The sequence below is a fragment of the Sorex fumeus genome, unplaced genomic scaffold (genome assembly GCF_029834395.1).
Source record: "Sorex fumeus unplaced genomic scaffold, SorFum_2.1 ptg000029l, whole genome shotgun sequence".
Lineage (NCBI taxonomy): Eukaryota > Metazoa > Chordata > Mammalia > Eulipotyphla > Soricidae > Sorex > Sorex fumeus.
This window is the reverse complement of record NW_026606086.1, coordinates 18,785,572-18,806,758: the sequence shown is the minus strand read 5'-3', so window position 1 is coordinate 18,806,758 and position 21,187 is coordinate 18,785,572. Positions and strand designations below refer to the sequence as shown.

At 46.0% G+C, this 21,187-nt stretch overlaps 2 protein-coding genes across 2 annotated transcripts in view; one reads left to right on the top strand and one right to left on the bottom strand.

Moving 5' to 3' along the window:
* The window catches only part of POLE (DNA polymerase epsilon, catalytic subunit), a 56,313-nt gene extending 44,172 nt beyond the window's left edge, over positions 1–12,141 (bottom strand). The window contains exons 1-8 of the mRNA XM_056115563.1: positions 12,030–12,141; positions 10,656–10,797; positions 10,445–10,525; positions 8,334–8,378; positions 7,882–7,974; positions 7,440–7,594; positions 6,613–6,754; positions 6,260–6,340 (exon numbers count right to left, since the gene is read on the bottom strand). Coding sequence (XP_055971538.1) covers positions 6,260–6,340; positions 6,613–6,754; positions 7,440–7,594; positions 7,882–7,974; positions 8,334–8,378; positions 10,445–10,525; positions 10,656–10,797; positions 12,030–12,091 — 801 coding nt within the window. The 5' untranslated portion in view covers positions 12,092–12,141. The remainder of the gene's footprint in view (positions 1–6,259; positions 6,341–6,612; positions 6,755–7,439; positions 7,595–7,881; positions 7,975–8,333; positions 8,379–10,444; positions 10,526–10,655; positions 10,798–12,029) is intronic.
* Positions 12,142–12,345: 204 nt separating this feature from the next.
* On the top strand, positions 12,346–20,118 carry PXMP2 (peroxisomal membrane protein 2). Its single transcript, XM_056115562.1, has 5 exons — positions 12,346–12,553; positions 13,895–14,011; positions 15,904–16,066; positions 17,359–17,478; positions 19,755–20,118. The coding sequence occupies exons 1-5, from the start codon at positions 12,435–12,437 to the stop codon at positions 19,821–19,823; spliced, it is 588 nt and encodes a 195-aa protein (XP_055971537.1). The 5' UTR covers positions 12,346–12,434; the 3' UTR covers positions 19,824–20,118.
* Positions 20,119–21,187: the final 1,069 nt, after the last annotated feature.

Sequence of the window (21,187 nt, the reverse complement as noted above, 5' to 3'; positions counted from 1 at the left end):
TAGAGACACAATACTACAAGCAGCAAGGTCAAAGAAGGAAATCACATACAAAGGAGCACCTCTGTGGCTGGAGCAATAGCACAGTGGGTAGGGCATTTGCCTTGCACGTGGCTGACCCGGGTTTGATTCCCAGCATCCCATATTGTCCCCCAAGCAATGCCAGAAGTGATTCCTGAGTGCTAAGCCAGGAGTAACCCCTGAGCATTGCTGGCTGTGACCCAAAAAGAAAAAAAAAAAAAAAGGACCACCTCTTTAGAGTCACAGCAGACCTATCAGAGGAAACCCTCCAAGCCCAAAGGCAATGGTGGGATGTAGTGAAAAAAATCACGGAAATGAATGCTTCACCAAGAATACTTTATCTGGCTAAATTCTCATTCAAACTCGAAGGAATGGTACACTACTTTCTGGATAAATAACAGCTCAAGAACTTCATAGACTCAAAACCAAATCAAAAAGAATGGCTAAAGGGCTATTGTAAGACTAGACAACCCCCTACAAGCACAACAAACCCTTACAGAAAGATGACACAAAACCCCATAACAATAATCTCTCTTAATCTCTCTCAACGTCAATGGTCTAAATTCACCAATCAAAAGACACAAAGTGGCAAAATGGATTCAGAGACAGAACCCAACATTCTGCTGTCTGAACAATCAGAACAAACACAGACTCAAAGTCAAAGGATGGAAAACAACCCCGCAAGCAAACAACCCCCTCAAAAAAGTTGGAGTGGCCTTACTAGTATCAGACAACATAGATTTCAGGTTGAAAAAGATTTAGAAGGGACAGTGAAGGTCATTTTTTTATAAATTAAGGGATATGTACAGCAGGAAGAAATCATACTCCTAAACGTATACACACCCAATGAGGGACCAGCCAAATACCTACAACTGCTAACAGACCTTAAGAAGGACATTACAAGCAACACAATTGTAGTTGAAGACTTCAATACCTCCTTATCACCCCTGGATAGATCAAGAAGATTAAAACTCAGCAAGAAAATAATCGCTCTAAAGGAAGAAATAGAAGACAGAGAGCTAATAGATCTATACAGGACTTTATACCCCCCCAAAAAAGAATACACATTCTTTTCCCGTGCACATGAAACATTTTCCAGTGCACATGGAACAAGACCATGTGCTGGGTCACAAAGCATACCTCAACAGAATTACGAAGGTAGACACTGTAACAACTATCTTCTCAGACCATGACGTGCTGAAGATAGACGTTAATCATGTACAGATGCATAAAACCAAATCAAACACCTGGAAATTAAACAACTCAATGGTGAACAACGAGTGGGTCAGGAAAGAAATCAAGAAAGAAATCAAAAGATACTTGGAAACAAATGAGAATGAAGACACGAGCTACCAGAACCTATGGGACGCAGCTATAACCGTGTTAAGGGGAAAATTTATAGCTCTACAAGCATTTCTCAGGAAGGAAGAAAGGGCCCACATAAACAACTTGATTTCACAGCTGAAGATCTTAGAAATGGACCAACAAAAGGAGCCCAAACCAGGCAGAAGGAAAGAGATCATAAAACTTAAAGCAGAAATCAACAACATGGAAACCCAAAAAACAATCCAAAAGATCAATGAAACCAAGAGCTGGTTCTTCAAGCAAATGAACAAGATAGATAAACCACTAGCAAGACTCACAAAGAAAGAGAGAGAGAGAGAGAGAGAGAGAGAGAGAGAGAGAACCCTAATAAACGGAATCAGAAATGAGAAAGGGGATATCACAACAGAAACCAAAGAAATTCAAAAGATTATCAGAGACTATTTTGAAAGTTTGTATGCCATGAAACAAGAGAACCTAGAAGAAATGGATAAATTCCTGGATTCCTATAATCTCCCAAGGCTGAATCAAGAAGATCTAGAATACGTAAATAGTCCTATTAATATCAAGGAAATTGAAACTGTAATCAAGTCTTCCCAAAAACAAAAGCCCAGTTCCAGATGGATTCACTAGCGAATTTTTTCAAACATTTAAAGAGGACCTACTGGGGCTGGAGCAACAGCACAGCAGGTAGGGTGTTTGCCTTGCACGCGGCCAACCCAGATTTGATTCCCAGCATCCCATATGGTCCCCTGAGCACTGCCAGGGCTGATTCCTGAGTGCAGAGCCAGGAGTAACCCCTGTGCGTTGCCAGGTGTGACCCAAAAAGCAAAAAATAAAAAAATTAAAAAAAAATAAAGAGGACCTACTGCCAGTTCTTCTCAAGTTTTTCCAGGAAATTGAAGAAAAAGAAACTCTCCCAAACAGTTTCTATGAAGAAACTATCATATTTCTCTAATACCAAAAGGAAACAAAGACACCACAAGAAAATAAAACTACAGGCCAATATCCCAATATTCCTGATGAACACGGATGCGAAGATTCTCAACAAAATACTAGCAAATAGAATTCAACAACTCATCAAAAAGATCATACACCATGACCAAGTGGGATTCACCATGGGGATGCAAGGATGGTTTAACATTTGGAAATCAATCAACATAATCCATCATATCAACAAAAGAAAAGATAAAAACCATATGATCATATCAATAGATGCAGAGAAAGCATTTGACAAGATCCAGCACCCATTTATGATGAAAACCCTCGCCAAAATGGGTACAGAAGGGACTTTCCTCAATATAGTTAAAGCCATCTACCACAAGCCTATGGCAAGCATCATTCTCAATGGGGAAAAACTAAGAGCCTTTCCTCTAAGATCAGGGACAAGACAAAGATGCCCCCTCTCTCCACTGCTATTCAATATAGTACTGGAAGAACTTGCAATAGTGATTGGGCAAGAAAAAGATATTAAGGGCATTCAGGTAGGAAAGGAAGAAATCAAGCTCTCACTATTTGCAGATAATATGATACTATACTTGGAGAACCCTAAAACCTCTACCAAGAAACTCATAGAAACAATAGATGTACAGTAAAGTTGCAGGCTATTAAATCAATACCCAAAAGTCCATGGCTTTCCTATACGCAAATAATGAGAGAGAAGAAAGTGACATGAAAAAAACAATCCCGTTCACAATTGTGCCCCAGAAAATCAAGTACCTAGAAATCAGCTTAACTAAGGACGTAAAAGACCTATACAAAGAAAAATACAAAACGCTGCTTCAGGAAATAAAAGAGGACACGAGGAAATGGAAAGACATCCCCTGCTCATGGATCGGGAGAATTAACATTGTCAAAATGGCAATACTCCCCAAAGCATTGTACAAATTCAATGTGATCCCTATAACAATACCCATGACATTTTTCAAAGAAACGGAGCAAATACTCCTGAAATTCATATGGAATGATAAGCACCCACAAATAGCTAAAGTAATTCTTGGGAAAAAAGAAAATGGGAGGAATTATCCTCCCCAATCTCAAACTACAAAGCAGTAATAATTAAAACAGCATGGTACTGGAACAAAGGAAGAGCCGCAGAACAATGGAACAGAGTTGAATATACTGACACCTCCCCCCAAACATATGATCATCTAATCTTTGATAAGGGAGCAAAAATGTGAAGTGGAGCAAGGAAAGCCTCTTTAACAAATTGTGCTGGCAAAACTGGACAGCTACATGCAAAAAAATGGGTTCAGATCTCTACCTAACACCATGTACAAAAGTAAGATCAAAATGAATTAAAAACCTCAACATCAGACCAGAATCCATAAGGTACATTGAAGACAAGGTTGGCAAAACCCTCCACGACATTGAAGCGAATGGTATCTTCAAAGATGACATGCCACTGGCCTACCAAGTGAAAACAGAGATAGACAAATGGGACTATCTTAAACTAAGAAGCTTCCGCACTTCAAAGGAAACAGTGACCAAAATACAAAGACAGTCTACAGAATTGGAAAGGATATTCGCCCAATACCCATCCGACAAGGGGTTGATATCAAAGATATACAAAGCACTGGTTGAATTTCACAAGAAAACATCCAACACCATCAAAAAATGGGGCGACGAAATGAACAGAAACTTTCTCAAAGAAGAAATCCGAATGGCAAAAAGCACAAGAGAAAATGCTTTACATCACTAATCACTGGGGAGATGCAGATCAAAACAACAATGAGATTTTAAGTCTACAACTGTACCTCATGGTTACTATCTCATTCCTACTTTGGACAAACTGGCAGGCTACCGAATGTAACCTGCCCACACGGCAGAGTCTGGCAAACTCCCTGTGGCATACCCAATATGCCAAATACCAGTAACAGTGATGGGTCTCATTCTCCTAAAGAGCCTTGAATATAATCTCAGGGCTAGGATGAAGGAGACATTACTGGGGCCTGTTCGAGGCAATCGAATAAAAATTTAAAAAATATATATTTCTTATAAAAAAAAAACAAAAAAACAACAATGAGATATCATCTCACACCACAGAGACTGGCCCACATCCAAAAGAACAAAAGTAACTGGTATTGGGGCGGATGTGGCGAGGAAGGGACCCTCCTTCACTGCTGGTGGGAATGCTGACTGGAAAACAGTATGGAAGATTCTCAAAAAATAAGAAATTGAGCTCCTATTTGACACAGCAATACCACTCCTGGGAATATATCCCAGAGAGGCAAAAAAGTACCGTTGAAATGACATCTGTACTTCTATGTTCATTACTACGCTGTTCACAATAGCCAAAATTTGGGAAAAAAATGAGTGCCCGAGAACAGATGACTGGTTAAAGAAACTTTGGTACATCTACACAATGGAATATTATGCAGCTGTTAGAAAACATAGAGTCATGAAATTTATATACAAGTGGTTCTACATGGAAAATATCATGCTAAATGAAATGAGCCAGAAAGAGAGGAACAGACACAGAAAGACTGCACTTATCTGGGGAATATAAAGTAATAGAATGGGAGTTGAACACCCAAAAGTAGTTGAGATAAGTACCAGGAGGTCTGCTTTACAGTTTGGAAGCCAGCAGCACATGCTGGGGGGAAAGGCAGCTCAGATAGAGAAGGGAACACCAAGTAAAGGATGTTAGGAGGACTCGCTCAGGATGCAAGATGCGTAACTAAAAGTAGACTATAAACTGAACACGATGGCCAGTCGATATCTCTATTGTAAACTACAACACCCTAAAGGAAAGAGTGAGCAAAAGGGAATGACCTGCTACAGAGGCAGGATGGGGTTGGGGGGGATCGGGTTGGGGTGGAAGGGTTACTGGGATCATTGGTGATGGAGAATGGGCTCTGGTGAAAGGATGGGTACTCGATCATTGTATAACTGAAACCCAAGCACGAAAGTTTGTAAGTCTACAACTATACCTCATGGTGTTTCACTAATAAAAATAATAAATTAATTAAAAAAAAAGTTGACCACAATGAAGCTGGGCCTGGAAAACCTGAAGTAAAACAGAACCATAATGAGTATGTTGGTCATACGACAAGTCTGGCAAGAAGACTGGCATGGCACTGAGTCAATATCATATTAGAAATCAGAAAGTTGAATACAAAGACTTTTTAAATATCGCAAAAATTTCCCTAAGAAAGGTCTTTCAGGCATAAATCAACTTTTCACATAATTCTGTGTCAGATACCCAAAACAAAGTCAATCTTTCCCTTAAATATTAAGATCTGGACTAGGGTGATAGGATATGAGATACAGCACCTGCTTGCAGCTTTACCAGGACCAGGATAATCCCTGGCATCTAGTATGGTTCCTCAAGCACTGCCAAGAGTAATTTCTTAGTGCAGAACCAGTTCAGACTTCTAAGCACCACTGAATGTGGCCCCAAAACAGAAAAAAGCAAAGAATTCAAACCTAGTCTAGCTTAAAACAGTGATGTGACAAGGTGATACATAGTAATAAAAATAAAAGTGTGCTGTTTCCTGTTATTCTCAACCTCTTAGAAAGGTCTCTGTTTTCTGGCTTTTTTTTTTTTTTTTGCTTAGGGCTTATTCCTGACAAGCTTGGGGAACATTTTGGGGGATCCCTAGGGATCAAATCCAGAAGGTCCCCCAGGCAGAGTTGGTATAGCACCAGCACAATCGGGTGTGGTCAAATACCTAAAGGGATCCCATATGGTCCCGTGAGCACTGCCAGGAGTAACCCCTGTGCATTGCCAGTTGTGACCATACGCCCCCCCAAAAAAGCAAAAACAAATACCTAAAGGGAGAAAAGGAGAAAATGGCTAATCCTAAAATCCTAAGAAAATACTGGAGGAAAAGAAACATTGGAATCAAATTACCTTTAGGCATCCCTCCAGAAATAAGCAGAAAATTAAAGATGAAGGCAACACAATGGCACTTACTGGTCGTTCAACAAGGTCATCTCGACGGGAAATTTCCACTGGAAATGCACTTCCTCGAAATCTCACATTGTACCAATGTGCCTTCAAGAAACAGTGTTAAATAATTAAAGAATTATTCATGGGGCTGAAGCTATAGTACAGCGGGTAGGGCGTTTGCCTTGCACACAGTTGACCCGAGTTCGATTCCCAACATCCCATATAGTCCCCCAAGCACTACCAGGATTAATTCCTGAGTGCAAAGCCAGGAGTAACTCCTGTGCATCGCTGGGTGTGACCCAAAAAGAAAAAAAAAAGAATTATTCATATCCGTTCACTACAGATTTAGCTCTCATTACCCCTGGTTAGGAACTTACCACATGGATCTTCAGGTCTATAGAAAGGCGGATGTGGTAAGGCACGTCATACTCTCGCATGTCTATAATATTGTCCAACTGGTCAGAGATCTTCTTAGATGTTTCCTCTTCATCCATAATCAAATTGCCCCCTTGCAGAACACTAAAACAACAATTTATTCAGTAACTTTTTTTTTTCTGCTTTTTGGGTCACACCCAGCAATGCTCAGGGGTTACTCCTGGCTTTGCATTCAGAAATTACTCCTGGCGGTGCTTGGGGGACCATATGGGATGCCGGGGATCAAACCTGGGTTGGTCACGTGCAAGTCAAATGCCCTATCCTCGTGCTATCACTCCGGCCCCAGTAACTCTATTTTTTATTGTGTCCATTTTTTGTTGTTGAAGTTTGACCGCTGGCAATACTCTAGGGCTACAATTCCTGGCTAAGTGCTCATGGACTATGTGGTGCCAGGGGTCCAACCTGGGTCTCCCACATGCAGAACATGAACTCCAGCCCTTCTAACTATTGCCCTGTTTCTCAACTGCTCTCTGAAAGGAGGCTGCAGAAGATAATAACAGAGCCCAAACACAAAGGTAAATCAAGATGGCTGAGACAAACTGAATAGGGCTCCCCCTCCCCCTTTGTTTTTGGGAAATGGTTAGGAGCTAGCAAGCAGGCTTTGCAGGCAGGAGATCCGAGTTCAATCCCTAGCACTGCCAGAAATGGACTCCCCCTTCCCTAAGACTGTGACCCTCCTACACCAAATCAAAAGGGTAACAAGTCCTTGTGGAAAATTGGCCCTCTGAAAGAAGGCCAATTCTGAAAGAAGTATATGAAAGAAGTATACCTGGAAAGCATAGCTGTGTAGGAATCACTAGCATGGCTCTGCTCACAGTTCTTCTTCACAGCAGGGGAGATTTCCTTCCTTACTCGGACCAGGTCCTCCACAGTGTTAAAAGACAGTTTAATGTAATTTCGCTTCAAACCCACCAAGTGATTTGGCTACAGAGTGAAGAGATTATACTCATGAGTTGAGAAGAAAAAAAGACTGAGAGAGAAAAAAAAGGGAAAACAACTAATATATGTTAGAATCAGCCAACTCCCAAACAACTTTCTAACATTTGCCACTAATGTTCTCTAAAGAGAACTATAGGAAGTCACCAAAGCCCTGTCATTCATTCCATCCCCCAGTCACAATCCATAGGGCCTGGCTTGGCTTCTTCACATCTCAACACACAAGCAGGATGGACCCAGACTCATTTACCCTAGAAGGTCAGAGAGATACTCACCAAGTCAAGATCCTCTTTGGGGACAGTTTCTATTTTAGCAATTTTACCCTGAAACTTCTTGGAGAGAAAAGATGAAACTTCTCGTTCACAGCCCTAAATTGGGATTAGAAGGGAAGTACTTACTATGAGTAAAAATCTTTTTTTCTTTCTTGCCTATTCCTCTAGAGACCTTCATATTTTAAGTTCTGAAGCTCTCATGCAACAGAGTTCCCAAACCTATTTTGGCTACTCCCCCCATTTTCCTGAAAAGAAAAAGGAATTACTCACTGCCTCCCTGGAAACCTATCTTCTTTAAGAGAACAAAGTTGTTCCCCCAAAATCTACTTGAGTTTACTACCAGTCTCCTGGGTCACTTCAGTACTCCCCAAAGGGTAGTATCACCCACTTTGGGAGAAAGATTGCTAGAGAACAAGGTACAAGCCACCTAACCTGATTCTATGAACGATACTTACCTTTCTGGTTGCAATGTAGAAATATGGTTTGTAGGGCAAGGCCACCTGTGAGTCATCAATTTATTCAAAGGTGATGAGAAAGGGGGAGAAAAAAAGTGAATCCAAGTTGCATTCCAACTTAATACAGCTGAATTTATACCCAAGGGTACCCTAGATCCAGTGAACCCATGATTCTGGCGTCAGGAAGTTAGATCAAGTGGTGGAACATATGCCCAACACCAACACTCTGAACTTGATACTCAACAGTGCATGAGTAAATGTTGCCCCTGTTGTGCCCAAGTTTCAGATACCCACTTGTGCAGAGACCAAGTCCACACACGATAATGCAAAAGCAAAGGAACTTTATTGCTAGCTCGAGCTAGGGTCCAAGTCTCATCCAACGCAGTAGTCTTGACAAGGACCCTGAATCTAAATCACAAGCAGTTTATATAGGGTTCAGTTAAGAAGTGGTTTATATATTGTTCTATTTTTAGCATTGCCCTATTACAACAGTGGTTAGCAATTACACAGCAGGTACCAGTAACAGTTTGGGGTTTTTCCAAGAAGGGTACGGCGACCCCTCATGACTGGCCAGATCCAACTGCCCAGTTTCTTATCTAAGTGAATTACTCAATTGGAAGTTTACCAGAAACTGAGGCCTAGTTGAGACCTGTTAGTTGCAGCCTGTCATGGCATCAGTTTCGTCCTTACACACCAATCTATAAACACCATGAGCTGAAGACATAGCTCAATGGCTAAGCAAATGCTTTGCATGCAGAAGGTCCAGGTTTGATGCCCAGCACTATCTGGTTCTTGAGCACTACCGAGGGAGACCCCAGAGCACAATCAGGGGTAGCTCCCAAGCATTGCCAAAACAAAAATATGAACAAACAACAAAAATGCACCCCTGACTTTGACATCTTGAAATGGTACAGTATTTGAAATTAGTTACGGGCTGGAGCAATAGTACAGCAGATAGGACGCTAGCAAACCCCAGTATCCCATGTGGTCCCCTGAGCCTGCCAAGAATGATTCCTGAGGGGCTGGAGCAATAGCACAGCAGGTAGGGTGTTTGCCTTGCACGCAGCCAACCCGGGTTCAATTCCCAGCATCCCATATGGTCCCCCGAGCACCGCCAGGAGTAATTCCTGAGTGCATGAACCAGAAATAATTCCTGTGCATCGCCGGGTGTGACCCAAAAAGCAAAAAAAAAAGAATGATTCCTGAGCACAGAGCCAGGACACAGCCCTGAACACCGCTGGGTGTAGCCCAAAACAAACAAACAAACAAAACTAGGGTCTGAGGAAGTAACTAAAAGAGTTGGAATACATGTTTTGCATTTGAGAACCCTGCTTTCAATACATGGTCCTACACAGTCCAAGGATCACCAAGCACTTTACCTGGAGTAGCCTCCAAGCACCACTAGGTATGGCTCCAAAATGAATAGGATTTGAATGCAGGGAAAAAAACATAACCCTGCTCATTCAGTTTTTCTGAGCTAGTTTGTCTTAGGATGCCCTAAGTGGTGACCATGGCAGCTCTAAGGGGTTCATGTTTCTGAAGGGCTTCAGCTAACCAGAAGCCTCCCAGTCGCTCTTCATAGTCAGAGAGCCAAATAAATACTCCTCATTTTAGTTATCCCTTATCAATGAGGAATGTTTTTGGTTTGATTTGATTTTGGTGTTTGAGCAAAACATGAGAGTGCTCAAGGGTCACTTCTGCTGAGGCTCAGGAGACCCTATCTATATTGTTGACAACTGAACCTGGTCAGCTCCATGCAAACCAAGAAACTTTAACCGCTGTATTCTCTCTGCCCACTGCATGGTTTTCTAATACTTGAATGTGTGTATATACGGTGCTGGGGATTGAATCCAGGTCCTCACCCATAAAAAGGCACGTGCTCTACCACTAAGTCACATCCTCAGATGAAGAAATTTTTTTTTTGGGGGGGGGTTGGAGGTTTTGGTCCATGCCAGAGTTTAACTATTACTGTCTCTGTGCTCAAGGGTCACATAGGGTAATGGGTGACCCTATGTGATATCAGCCACAGGTAGGGCAAGCACCTTAACCCCTCTACCATCTCTCTGACCCCAGAGTGAGTGATTTTAAGCTTCCAAGCTTTAGGGACTTACCTTAAATCTGCTCCCATCATCTTGAATGAAGTAGTAATCTACTGCACTGACTAAACGCTTATCTTCATCTAAAATTTCAGTCTAGGAGACAACCATAAGAAATTAGCCAACAAGACAACATAAGAAATTAGCCAACAAGAACGTCCTCTAAATAGCATAATAGTTCCCTGATTGGGGGGGAGAGGAGGAGATGGAAAGCCCAGGTGTTTACCGGATGCATGTTGATGAGCCAGCCTGTCTTCTCACCAGGCTCCTTAAGTCTCTCAAAACCAAATCGAGAATCCATCTTATCTGTCCACTGACTGCGCTCCAGGCGCTTGAGTGCAGAGACAGAGGAAGAGGGGCCATCATCTCTGAAAGGAGGGATATTTAGTCTTCACTGATCGTGCCCTTAAGTCACCAGTGTGTTTCAAGGTGACACAGTAGAGGCCACATTGAAAAATCTGGCTTCTGGCAGAACTCATTAAATGTAGGACACATGGAGAAAAATTGACTGGGGCAGGACCCTGTAAACCATTCAGAACTCTGATAAACTCAGTTTAAGCACATTTAGAAAGCTGCTCATGTGGGTCATGATTACTACCAAAAAATGGTATTGTCTGAGCTGCATATTGCACTTTTACTGTTATATTGTTTTGTTTTTGGGCCACACCGGGTGGTGCTGAGGAATCACTCCTGGCCTGTGGCAGGGATGGGGAGGCCTACCAAGTGCTGGGAATGGAACCCATGTCGGCTGCATGTGCAAGTGCCTTACCCATCGTACTGTCTCTCCAGCTCCCATGTTTCACTTGTTTTGGCTCTTTGGGTCACCCAGGCGATGTTCAGGGTTACTCCTGGCTCATGCACTCAGGAATCACTATTCCTGAAGTGCTTGAGGGACCTTATGGGATGGCGAGGATCAAACTCGTCCGCTGCGTGCAAGGCAAACGCTCTGGCCCCTCAATTCTTTTTTTCTTTTTGGGTCACACCCGGCGATGCTCAGGGTTTACTCCTGGCTCTGCACTCAGGAATTACTCCTGGCGGTGCTTGGGGGACCATATGGGATGCTGGGAACCGAACCCGGGTCGCCCGTGTTTAAGTCAAACGTCCTACACACTGTGCTATCACTCCAGCCTCCCTCAAATCTTATCCATGCAGAAAACGGGGTTAACAGGCACAAACATGGGGTTTTGGGGGGAGGGGCCGGCTTGGGCCACAGCCGGCAGTTGCCCAGGCCTCACAAATGATGCTGGCGAACCCCGTGGGCGGCCCAGCAGCAGCCGGCAAGGACCTCCGGTGCTCTCTCCCGCCCCTGCGACAAACTGCCCGGGCGAGGGCTGGCGCAGAGGCGCGAGGCAGGACCTTCCGCTTCGCCCGGCGGCCTCGGCCCGCGGGAGCGTGAGGTGAGCAGCGCGGGAACCGGGGCCGCCAGGCGCTCCGGGCCGCGGCAGGCCGCCTCAGCCTCCGGACCCGGGACTACCCTGAGGGCGACGGAACGGGCGTCACCGGGGCTCCCCAGGTGTGCGCGCGCCCAGGCCGGCAGGCCCGCCTGTGCCGGCGGTGTGGCTGCCGCCTCGGAAGGGGCACGGTCCGCGGGCGCACTCACCGGCTGGCCTCGCCGTCCGCGGGCGGCTCCGCGTAGCGCCGTCCGCTGTTCCTCAGCACCATCCTCCTCCTCGGCAGCCGCGGCTCCGGCTTCCAGCAGAAATTTGGCGCGCTCCGCCAACTCTCGCGGGATCCGGAAGCGCCCGCGGGCCAATCAGGGCCCTCGGTGCAGCCGCGCCCCGCCCCGCCCCGCCCCGCTCCAATCGCCGCGGGAGCCTGGGGTGGGCGGCGGCTCCTTAGGGACTCGAGCGAAAGTGCGCCCGCTAGCGCGCCGCGCTCGGCCGGCTCTGTCAGCCGCGTCCCGAGGGCCGCCGAGCGGGGCGGGAAATGTCAGGTCGTCCCCGCCCCGCGCCCCGCCGGCCTGGGAGGGCTGGGCAGCTCGGGGCGACCCAGCGCGAGGACAACCATGGCCCCGGCGGCGTCGAGGCTGCGGGCCGCCCCGCTCCAGGAGCTCCCGCGCCGGGCGCTCGCCCAGTACCTGTTGCTCCTGCGGCTCTACCCGGTGCTCACCAAGGCGGCCACCAGGTCGGGCGAGGGACGCGAGGGGCCCCGGGCGCGGGCGTGTAGAGGCGTCCCCTGGGGTGAGCGGGACGGGCTGCCGCGCGAGGCCCCCAACGCCCCCACACTCCGGACCACGGGACGGACGAGACGGGGCGTCCCGCTCGGGAAGGGGACGTCTGGCCGCCGGCCGTCGGAAGGGAGGTCGCGGCCAGAGCCCCCTGCGTGGAGGCTGTGTGGGACCAAAGGGGCGGGGTGAGCGGAGCAGGCCAGTGTGAAGACTGACCGGACACGCCTGAGCCCGAGTCCAAGGTTGCCCAAACTAAAAAAAAAAAAAAATCTGGGAAGAGAGTGCCTGAGATTCTGCGATTCTGCTAGGCTCGAGGTGTGGTCGTCAGTGCAGGATCGTCGTTTCTGCTCTGCATTCTGAGACGTGGGTTCTATACCCAGCACCCCAGTGTGTCACCGTGCCCCACCATCACTCACAGTTGTGTGACACCCTCCCCCCACCACCGCACACACACATCATAAAGCAGACCTTTCACCTGTATTAAAATTTTTGCGGGCTTTTTATTAGCCTAAAGAGTAGAAAGCAACCTGGAGCAACTGAACCAGTCTCCGCTTTTTCACAAATGTTTTATTGCAATCATTGTAGATTCATGTACAGTTATAAGAAGACACTGAGGGAGATTCCTAGTATACTGTGTTCTTTCCCCGGAGAGGACAATGTCAAAAATATTGTACAGTATCACATTCTGGACACTTGCATACAACTCATCAATCCTTTTCAGATTTCCTCCGGTGTCCTTGTGTTCATGCAAAAGTGCATGTGTGTCTTTATTTGTGTTGGGTTCTGTGCTGTTTCATCACAATTGATTTTCTGCACGGCCACCACCACAGTCAAATACAGAAAAGTTCAGGAGGTTATCTGTAGTTGCCTTTTGTAATCACATAGCTCTCACACTCCCACCTGTGGACTAACCTATGCTAATGTCATGAGACTGATATTGGTATAGTCAACCAACTAATAATTCTCTTTTGGGGTGTGTATGGCCACACTGGGTGGTGCTCAGGGCTTGCTCCTGGCTCTGCACTCTGGGATAACTCCTTGTGGGGCTAGAGGGATCATATGGTACTGGGGATCGAACCTGTTGTCTATGTGTAAAACAAGCACTCTACCAACTGCACTATTGCTCCAGCCTCCAAATGAGTAATACTTAATTCTGTCTACCTTCTGATACCAGGTGCTTCACTGAGACCACTGAGGCTCACTCATCCCCTGCCTGGTCTCAGGATAGTCATATTAATTCACCCATATTAAGTCCTCAGGATTTTGCTATTGTCCTCTGATTCCCTTTCTGTCTACAGTGGCATTTTGTCTGCACTTGGGAACTTCCTGGCCCAAGTGATTAAGAAGAGACGGAAAAAAGAAAACTTCTCTCAAAAGCTAGACATCAGTGGGCCTCTCAGATATGCCATTTATGGGTAAGTTCAATAAAGAGGCTATATTACCCAATAGCAGGTTAAATGCAACAAAGGGGGCCAACAATATTATGGAATCTAAACTTGGAAAAATGTTTTATCAATTATTGAAGTAAACGTGGGATGTAGTTGTGTATAGAGCTGTGTCTTATATCAGGCACAACTATAGTTTACATAGGTTTTTGTTAAGAGCTGTGTGGAGATGGTTGGTCTGAGAGACCTAAGAGCAGTTTTACCAAACTTACCATGACTCAGACCTTGAAAGAGAAAAGTAATGAAGGCATGTATAAACATCTAGAAATAAAATATTTAGGAATCCTGCAGTATACTGGTGAGCATGCTCTGTGTACAGATGACATGACCCTGGCTCATCCCTAGTACTATGTGATCCTGAGCACTATCAGGAGTAACCCCTAAGCAACATGCTAGGAGGAACTCCTGAGCAACTCTTGAGTGTGGTCCCCCAAACCAAGCTAATCCTACTTATTGAACCACTATTTTTTGGGGGGTCACACCCAGCGATGCTCAAGGGTTACTCCTGGTTCTATACTCAGGAATTACTCCTGGGATTACTTGGGGAAACATATGGGATGCCAGGGATTAAAGGAAACACCCTACCTGCTGTACTCTGGCCCCATTGAACCACTTTTTAAATGACACAAATCTGGCCAGGGAGATAGCTCAAGTTGCACATGGGAAGCCCTGAGTTCTAGCCCAAATACCAGGTGATCACCCATCACCCAGCAATTCTGGGTGTGGCCCTCTTTTTTAAAAAAAGTATAAAGATTCAGAACTTTTACCTGTCAAGTGTACCCTGACCTATGTAGACAACAACAGTATTTGTATAGAAGGATCATTCTGATGTCATTTTTGACAAGAGTAATATTTTTCTTTCCAGTTGGAAATTCACAAAGATAAAGCCATTTCCGCCATAGATGGGGATGGTATCAAAATCACCTTTAAGATCTTCCCTATCTCAGGTATCCCACTGAGAATCCTCTTGCAACCCAACATTGTTTGGCAGAATGGGATTGACAGCCTGGAATTACAGTGTAAAGATGTTCAGTGGTGAAGGTGGGAAGGTTAAGCTGTTGTACCTGTGGAGCTGCAGCCCTTCTAGGTTCAGCCCTCTCCCACGTGCTCTACATACTTTGAAAAGCAGCACCCACAAACCTGCTTCTACCCCTGCCAATTATCTCGTAAATAGCTCCAGCTGGCACCAGGGTGCTGCTGCTTGTTTATTTCTAAGAGAATTCTCTGAACTTGGCACTACCACGATTGAAATAGAATTCTGTTCTATCAGGTTTTATTTTCTAGGCACAAAGAAAGGGCAGCATAGATCTAAAAAGCAGAGATGACATGGCGTATAAAATACCATAAAGACAACAAGAATGCCTAGAATAGAGTAGCTGGAATGGTAGTGGGTTCATTCTTTAGAAGATCAGGAAAGAACTCATGGAGCTCAGTGTTGAGAAGGAACTGCCCTGATAAAATTAAAAGGAATTCCAGCAGGAACAATTCTGATCTGTCAGAGTTATAAGATGCTTGATATGCTCACTTTAGCAGCTAAAACTGAACCACACAAGGGAATTTAGATTAACTCTGGTGCAAGGAAGACACGTTCTTGAAGCAGCCACATTTTTATAATGTGGGTAATACAGGAGACTATGCATTGGCAGAGGCAGGGGGTCAACAGGGAATCCACCTCCCTCTCAAATGCGTTGTCAACCTACAATTGCTCTAAGAGATGGCCTTAGTACAGAAAAGGAATTACGTAGGTTTGAAAAAGAGAGTGACCATGAAGACCTGTGGTCAATGCTGCGGGTCTCCAGGGAGATAGGTTTTAGGACCTGGGCCAGACAAGGGTGGTCCTCTTCACCCCATGGGGGCCTCAGGTTCTTCTTCACAGGGCCGCTGAGTCACTTCTTCTACCTCTTCCTGGAGCACTGGATCCCTCCTGAGGTCCCCTTGGCAGGGGTCAAGAGGCTCCTCTTAGACCGCCTGGTCTTTGCACCGGCCTTCCTGCTAGTGTTCTTCTTCGTCATGAACTTCCTGGAGGTTGGTTTCTGCTGTGGCACCTACAACTACTCGTCATTTTGCACTTGGGGGTGCAAGGCATCTGCGGGTGGGGTTCAGAGAATCTGTGGTTTTGGCACTATACTCAGATTGAATTTTTGTATTTTCTTGTATGAATGGTGGGAGTAAACCACTAGAGAACTAGCAGCACCTGTTGGTCATCGATAGAAATTGTAGATCCTGTTATTTCACGTTAGTTCTTAAAGAGTTCCAGGATATCACTTATGCTTACAGTAAATCACTAAATGTCTTGAGAAGTAAATGTAGTTGTCCATCATATATTTTCTAATTTTTTTTTTTGCTTTTTTTGGTCACACCTGGCAATGCACAGGGGTTACACCTGGCTCTGTACTCAGGAATTACTCCTGGCGGTGCTCAGGGGACCATATGGGATGCTGGGAATCGAACCTGGGTCAGCCGCATGCAAGGCAAACACCCTACCCGCTGTGCTATCACTCCAGCCTCTTTCTGAATATTTTGATATCTGTATTTCAGTAAAATTGTTCCTGGGGCTAAAGAGTAATACAGAAGTACTATTGATCCATCCGCCCTTCCTTATTTTTTAAGATATCTATACTTATACATTTACTCTTAGAAACAATCAGTTGGGGCCCACATTTTAAAAAGAAATGGGGGCTGGAGTGATAGTACACTGGGTAGGGCATTTGCCTTAACGCGGCCAACCTGGATTCAATCCCTGGCATCCCATATCCCAGGCGCCACCTTGAGAATTACTTGAGTGCAGAACCAGGAATAAGACCTGAGCATTGCTGGGTGTGACCCAAAAAGCCAAAAACATATTCAGGCTGGAGGAAATAGTAGTTGGTAGGATGTTTGCCTCGTTAATGACTGACCGGGGTTCAAATCTCTAGCACCCTATAGTGTCCCCCAAGCCCTCAGGGAGTGATGGCCCACAAACCAAACCTGAACAAAACTCCTTTTCATTCCTGACAACTATAGAACACACCAGCAAATATGTCCTGTCAGGTTTAGGGAGATGATGCAGTTTGTAGGTCATTCTGGAAAGAAGCGAGAGCCATAACTCGTGGCTCTGGTACCCAGGGCTGGTGCATAGATCTGCTGTCATTTCAGCCCTGAGAGGGAAGCTATGGGTGCGTCTGCTGATGTTCAATCCAGAGGCGAGGTGCATAGAGCTGCACAGTGCTTGGGATATGTGGTATGCTGCCCACATATATACAGAACAATGTGACCTTAGAAGAATCATTTCAGCACCTTGGTCTCAAGATTCAGTGCCTGCATTTTCCTTTTCGTAGGGCAAAGATGCAGCTGCCTTTGCTGCCCGGACAAGAACGGGGTTCTGGCCTGCACTGCAGATGAATTGGCGTGTCTGGACCCCAGTGCAGTTCATCAACATCAACTATGTGCCTTTGCAGGTGAGAACCTGCACTGTGTCTCTGGGCTGCCCACACCTCCTCCCCATAGCCAGTGGTGCTTTCTCCCAAGTGCCCACTCTGGACCTGCTGGTGGAACAGCTGATTGTCCATCTGGGACTTGAAGCCCAGGGGGAATAGAGCAGTCCAGAACCTGCCACAAAAAGGTGACCAGAGCCCCAGCTGTATGTGCCCACCATAGTTCACAGTATCTGTCAGGATCCCTAGGCTATTGCTGGACTTAGAGATTTGCTACAAGGGTTCAAGTGTAGGGCCAGAGCGATAGTATAGCAGGTAGGGTGCTTGCCTTGCATGCAGCTGACCCAGGTTCAATCCCCGACATCTCATATGCCCCCCACCACCCCCTGCCCCAGCACCACCAGGAATAATTTCTGAGTGCAGAACTAGGAACAACCCCTGAGCATTACTGGGTGTAGCAAAAAAAAAAAAGAAAGAAAGAAAGAAAGACGGGTTCAAGCCTTGATCTGTTAAAGCACCAGAAGGCTGTGGCTCTGTCCAGCAGCCTAGGAGTCCTTTATGGGACCAGTATACCCTAAAATCTATAGACAGCAATGCACAAACCATGTTTGAGGCCCATCTCCAGGCACAAGCCCAAGCACCTGGCTCCTTTCCAAAGGAAAGAGAGTTTTTTTTTTTTTGGCTTTTTGGGTCACACCCGGCGATGCACAGGGATTACTCCTGGCTCTGCACTCAGGAGTTACTCCTGGCGGTGCTCAGGGGACCATATGGGATGCTGGGAATTGAACCCGGGTCGGCTGCGTGCAAGGCAAACTCCTTACCTGCTGTGCTATCATTCCAGCCCCAGGAAAGAGAGTTTTGGCACAGCTTCTTTGCAAGCAGACTGAACTGGGGAGCTGGTGTTTTTATTGGGGGGGGGGGACATTGGGTGGGAGGGCTTCTTGGCTCTGCTCAGTCCTGGCAATGATCAGGAGAGCAGAAGGTGTTGGCTTCAAACCTAAGTATCCTGCATATGCAGAGTTTGCACTCCAGCCCCAAGCTCTCTTGCTGGGGGATGGGATCAGCTAGGTAAGAGTGTGAACCCTTACAAAACACAAGATGCTACCAGGCCTGGAAGGTAGCTCAGGCCTGCTCTGTTAAAAGTTTATCCTTCCCACCCAGCACCGCATAGGTACAGTAAGTTTAGACCCAGAAATATCCCTGAGCACCACCGCGTTAGGTCTCCTACACTCTTTCCAAAACAAAGCAAACCAGGAAATAGTTTATGAAGGCAGTGTCACTGCTGTAGAGAAGAGAGTGGGAAAAGGGGGGTACATGCACAGAAGACCATGAGAAGGTAGCGCCATAACCATGGCAGATAGAGCAAGTGGTACAGGGAGTTGAAGTGAAGTAAAACTCAATTTGGGGGCTGGAGAGGTAGTACAGTAGATAAGGCTTTTGCCTTCCATACAAGTAATCTGGGTTTAATCCCAGGTACCCCATATGGTCCCTGAGCTCAGAACCAGGAATAAGCCTGGAACAGTGACAGGCGTGACCCAAAAACCAGTAACTAAAAAGCCTTGGTCTGTTTCATTGGCTTTCACAGTGACATCAGCGAGGGCTGAAACCAAATTGCTGAAAGTCAGGAATAGATGGAAAAGCTGAAAAAATACCATAAGTCTAGAAAATTCTCTCTAGAAGTTGTTGAAACACTGGAAGAAATGATAGAGGAGGCAGTATGTAGAAGATTCAAGCCAGGAGAAGCTGAGTTTTGTGAGCTGTTGGGCTGTGTGTGGGACTGACCATGAGAAGCAGGGGCTGGGGGGAAAAGCAGAAGCTCTGTCAGAGGCCCTTCTCCCTTGAGGTAAGAGGAAGCTTTGTTACTCGCTGGGTCTCCCAGGCTGAGTCAGAAATGGAGTGTGGAAAAGAAAACCCCAAGAATGTGAGCAAGTGGAGGTTGACTAGGGGAGACAGGCAGGTGGAACCCTTCCCAGTGTTTGAGGACAAAGTGCAGGCCACAAGACAACCCTGTTAGGCTATAGTAGGACATGAGCCCTACTCGTGATTGCCATGAGGGGAGTGGCTGAGCCAGGACCTAAAATGTTTGATGATGGGCTGTAAGGAACATTTTTGCTTTCACACGAGCTTGTGTAAACCAGGACTCTGTCCTTATCTCTGTTACTGGAGGCCTAGCAAAGTGCTGGGTAAAGGGTAAAGGGTAAAGTCTTTTGGGATGGCTAGATAACTGAATGAGCTCCTTTTTTGGAGGATTACTGCCTGCTGGGGACTCAGGTCTGTCTCTGTCTCTGTTTTCTTTGCAGTTCCGCGTACTTTTTGCAAACCTTGTGTCTCTGTTCTGGTATGCCTACCTGGCCTCTCTGGAGAAGTGAAGGTGGCCTGAAGAATTGGCACCGCTGGCATGGATCTGGGTGGAATGGTGCCTCCCACAGAGTGAGAGTTACAGACAGCCCAGATGTCCCGTTCTCACTCTAGATCATGTGATTCAAGATGCTTGGCCATGATGGATGAAGAAACAGAAACCTAATGACTGAATGATGTGTTCTTTCAAAAGGCAGTAGTTGACTTCAATATGCTGCCCTAGAAATTTAAAAGAGATGATTTCACTTGTTGCCTAAATTTTAGGATTAAGTTAGGATCACAGTAAAACATGATGAAGTTTTCCCACTAAAATTGTAGTGGTGATTTTACTCATTTTTTTGGGGGGGGGAGTTTGTTTTGGACCATACCTGGCAGTGCTCAGGGCTTCCTCCTGGCTCTGCACCCAGAAATTATTCCTGGGGGTGCTCAGGGAACCATATGGGATACCTGGGATTGAACCTGGGCTGGCCATGTGCAAGGCAAGTGCCCTACCCCCTGTACTATCTCTCTGGCCCTGGAATTTACTTTCTTATTAATATTACTGCTTTGGAACTGTGTGGGTTGAGGACTGCCCTTAGATTTTTTTCCATTTTTTATAATTTTATTTATTGAATCATCATGAGAGCAGTTACGAAGCTTTTAGGTTTAAGTCTCGGTCATACAATGAAACACCCATACCTTCACCAGTGCCCATTCTCCACCACCAAAAACCCCAGTATACCCCCATCCCACATCCTCCCCCTACCTGTGGGGCAGATGATTTCCACATTACTCTCTCTTCTACTTTGATCACATTCAATATTTTGACACCAGACCCACCATTATTATTTGGGATTTTACCCCAACAGATCTGCTGAAAGGGTAACAGTAGACAATTTGTTTTCTATTGTTGGTTAGGAATAACATCTGATGTCGCTTGGCTGCAGTAGTGGCCATGCGATTTTGAAATTCCGAAATTTTAACACTTAAATCTGGAGGGATTTTTGCCAGAACCTGCTGGGTTCCAGGATTTGTTTCTGAGTCTCTGGGATCATGGCCGTTAAGCAGCTTGATCAGGAGCCAGAAAGGCCGTTCATGGGTGGTGACTCGGGTTCTCGTTGGGACTGGGAGGAAAGGGCCGGCTCCACCCCTATCCCATGAGGTCCCATGTGTCTCGTCACTGAGGGCCCAAAGCTGACTGTCTAATGGCCTCTGGAGGATGGCAGCCACCGAGGCGCCTAGGGGGAGCAGGCGGAGGGACAGCACCCTTTCCCCCCTGTAGTGGCCCGGCGACAGCAGTCCACTGTGGGGTACGGATGCGTTTCTGCCAAAAGCCGCTGGGTTTTGAGATTTGTTTCTGAGTTTGTGGGATCATGGCTGTTAAGCAGCTTGATCA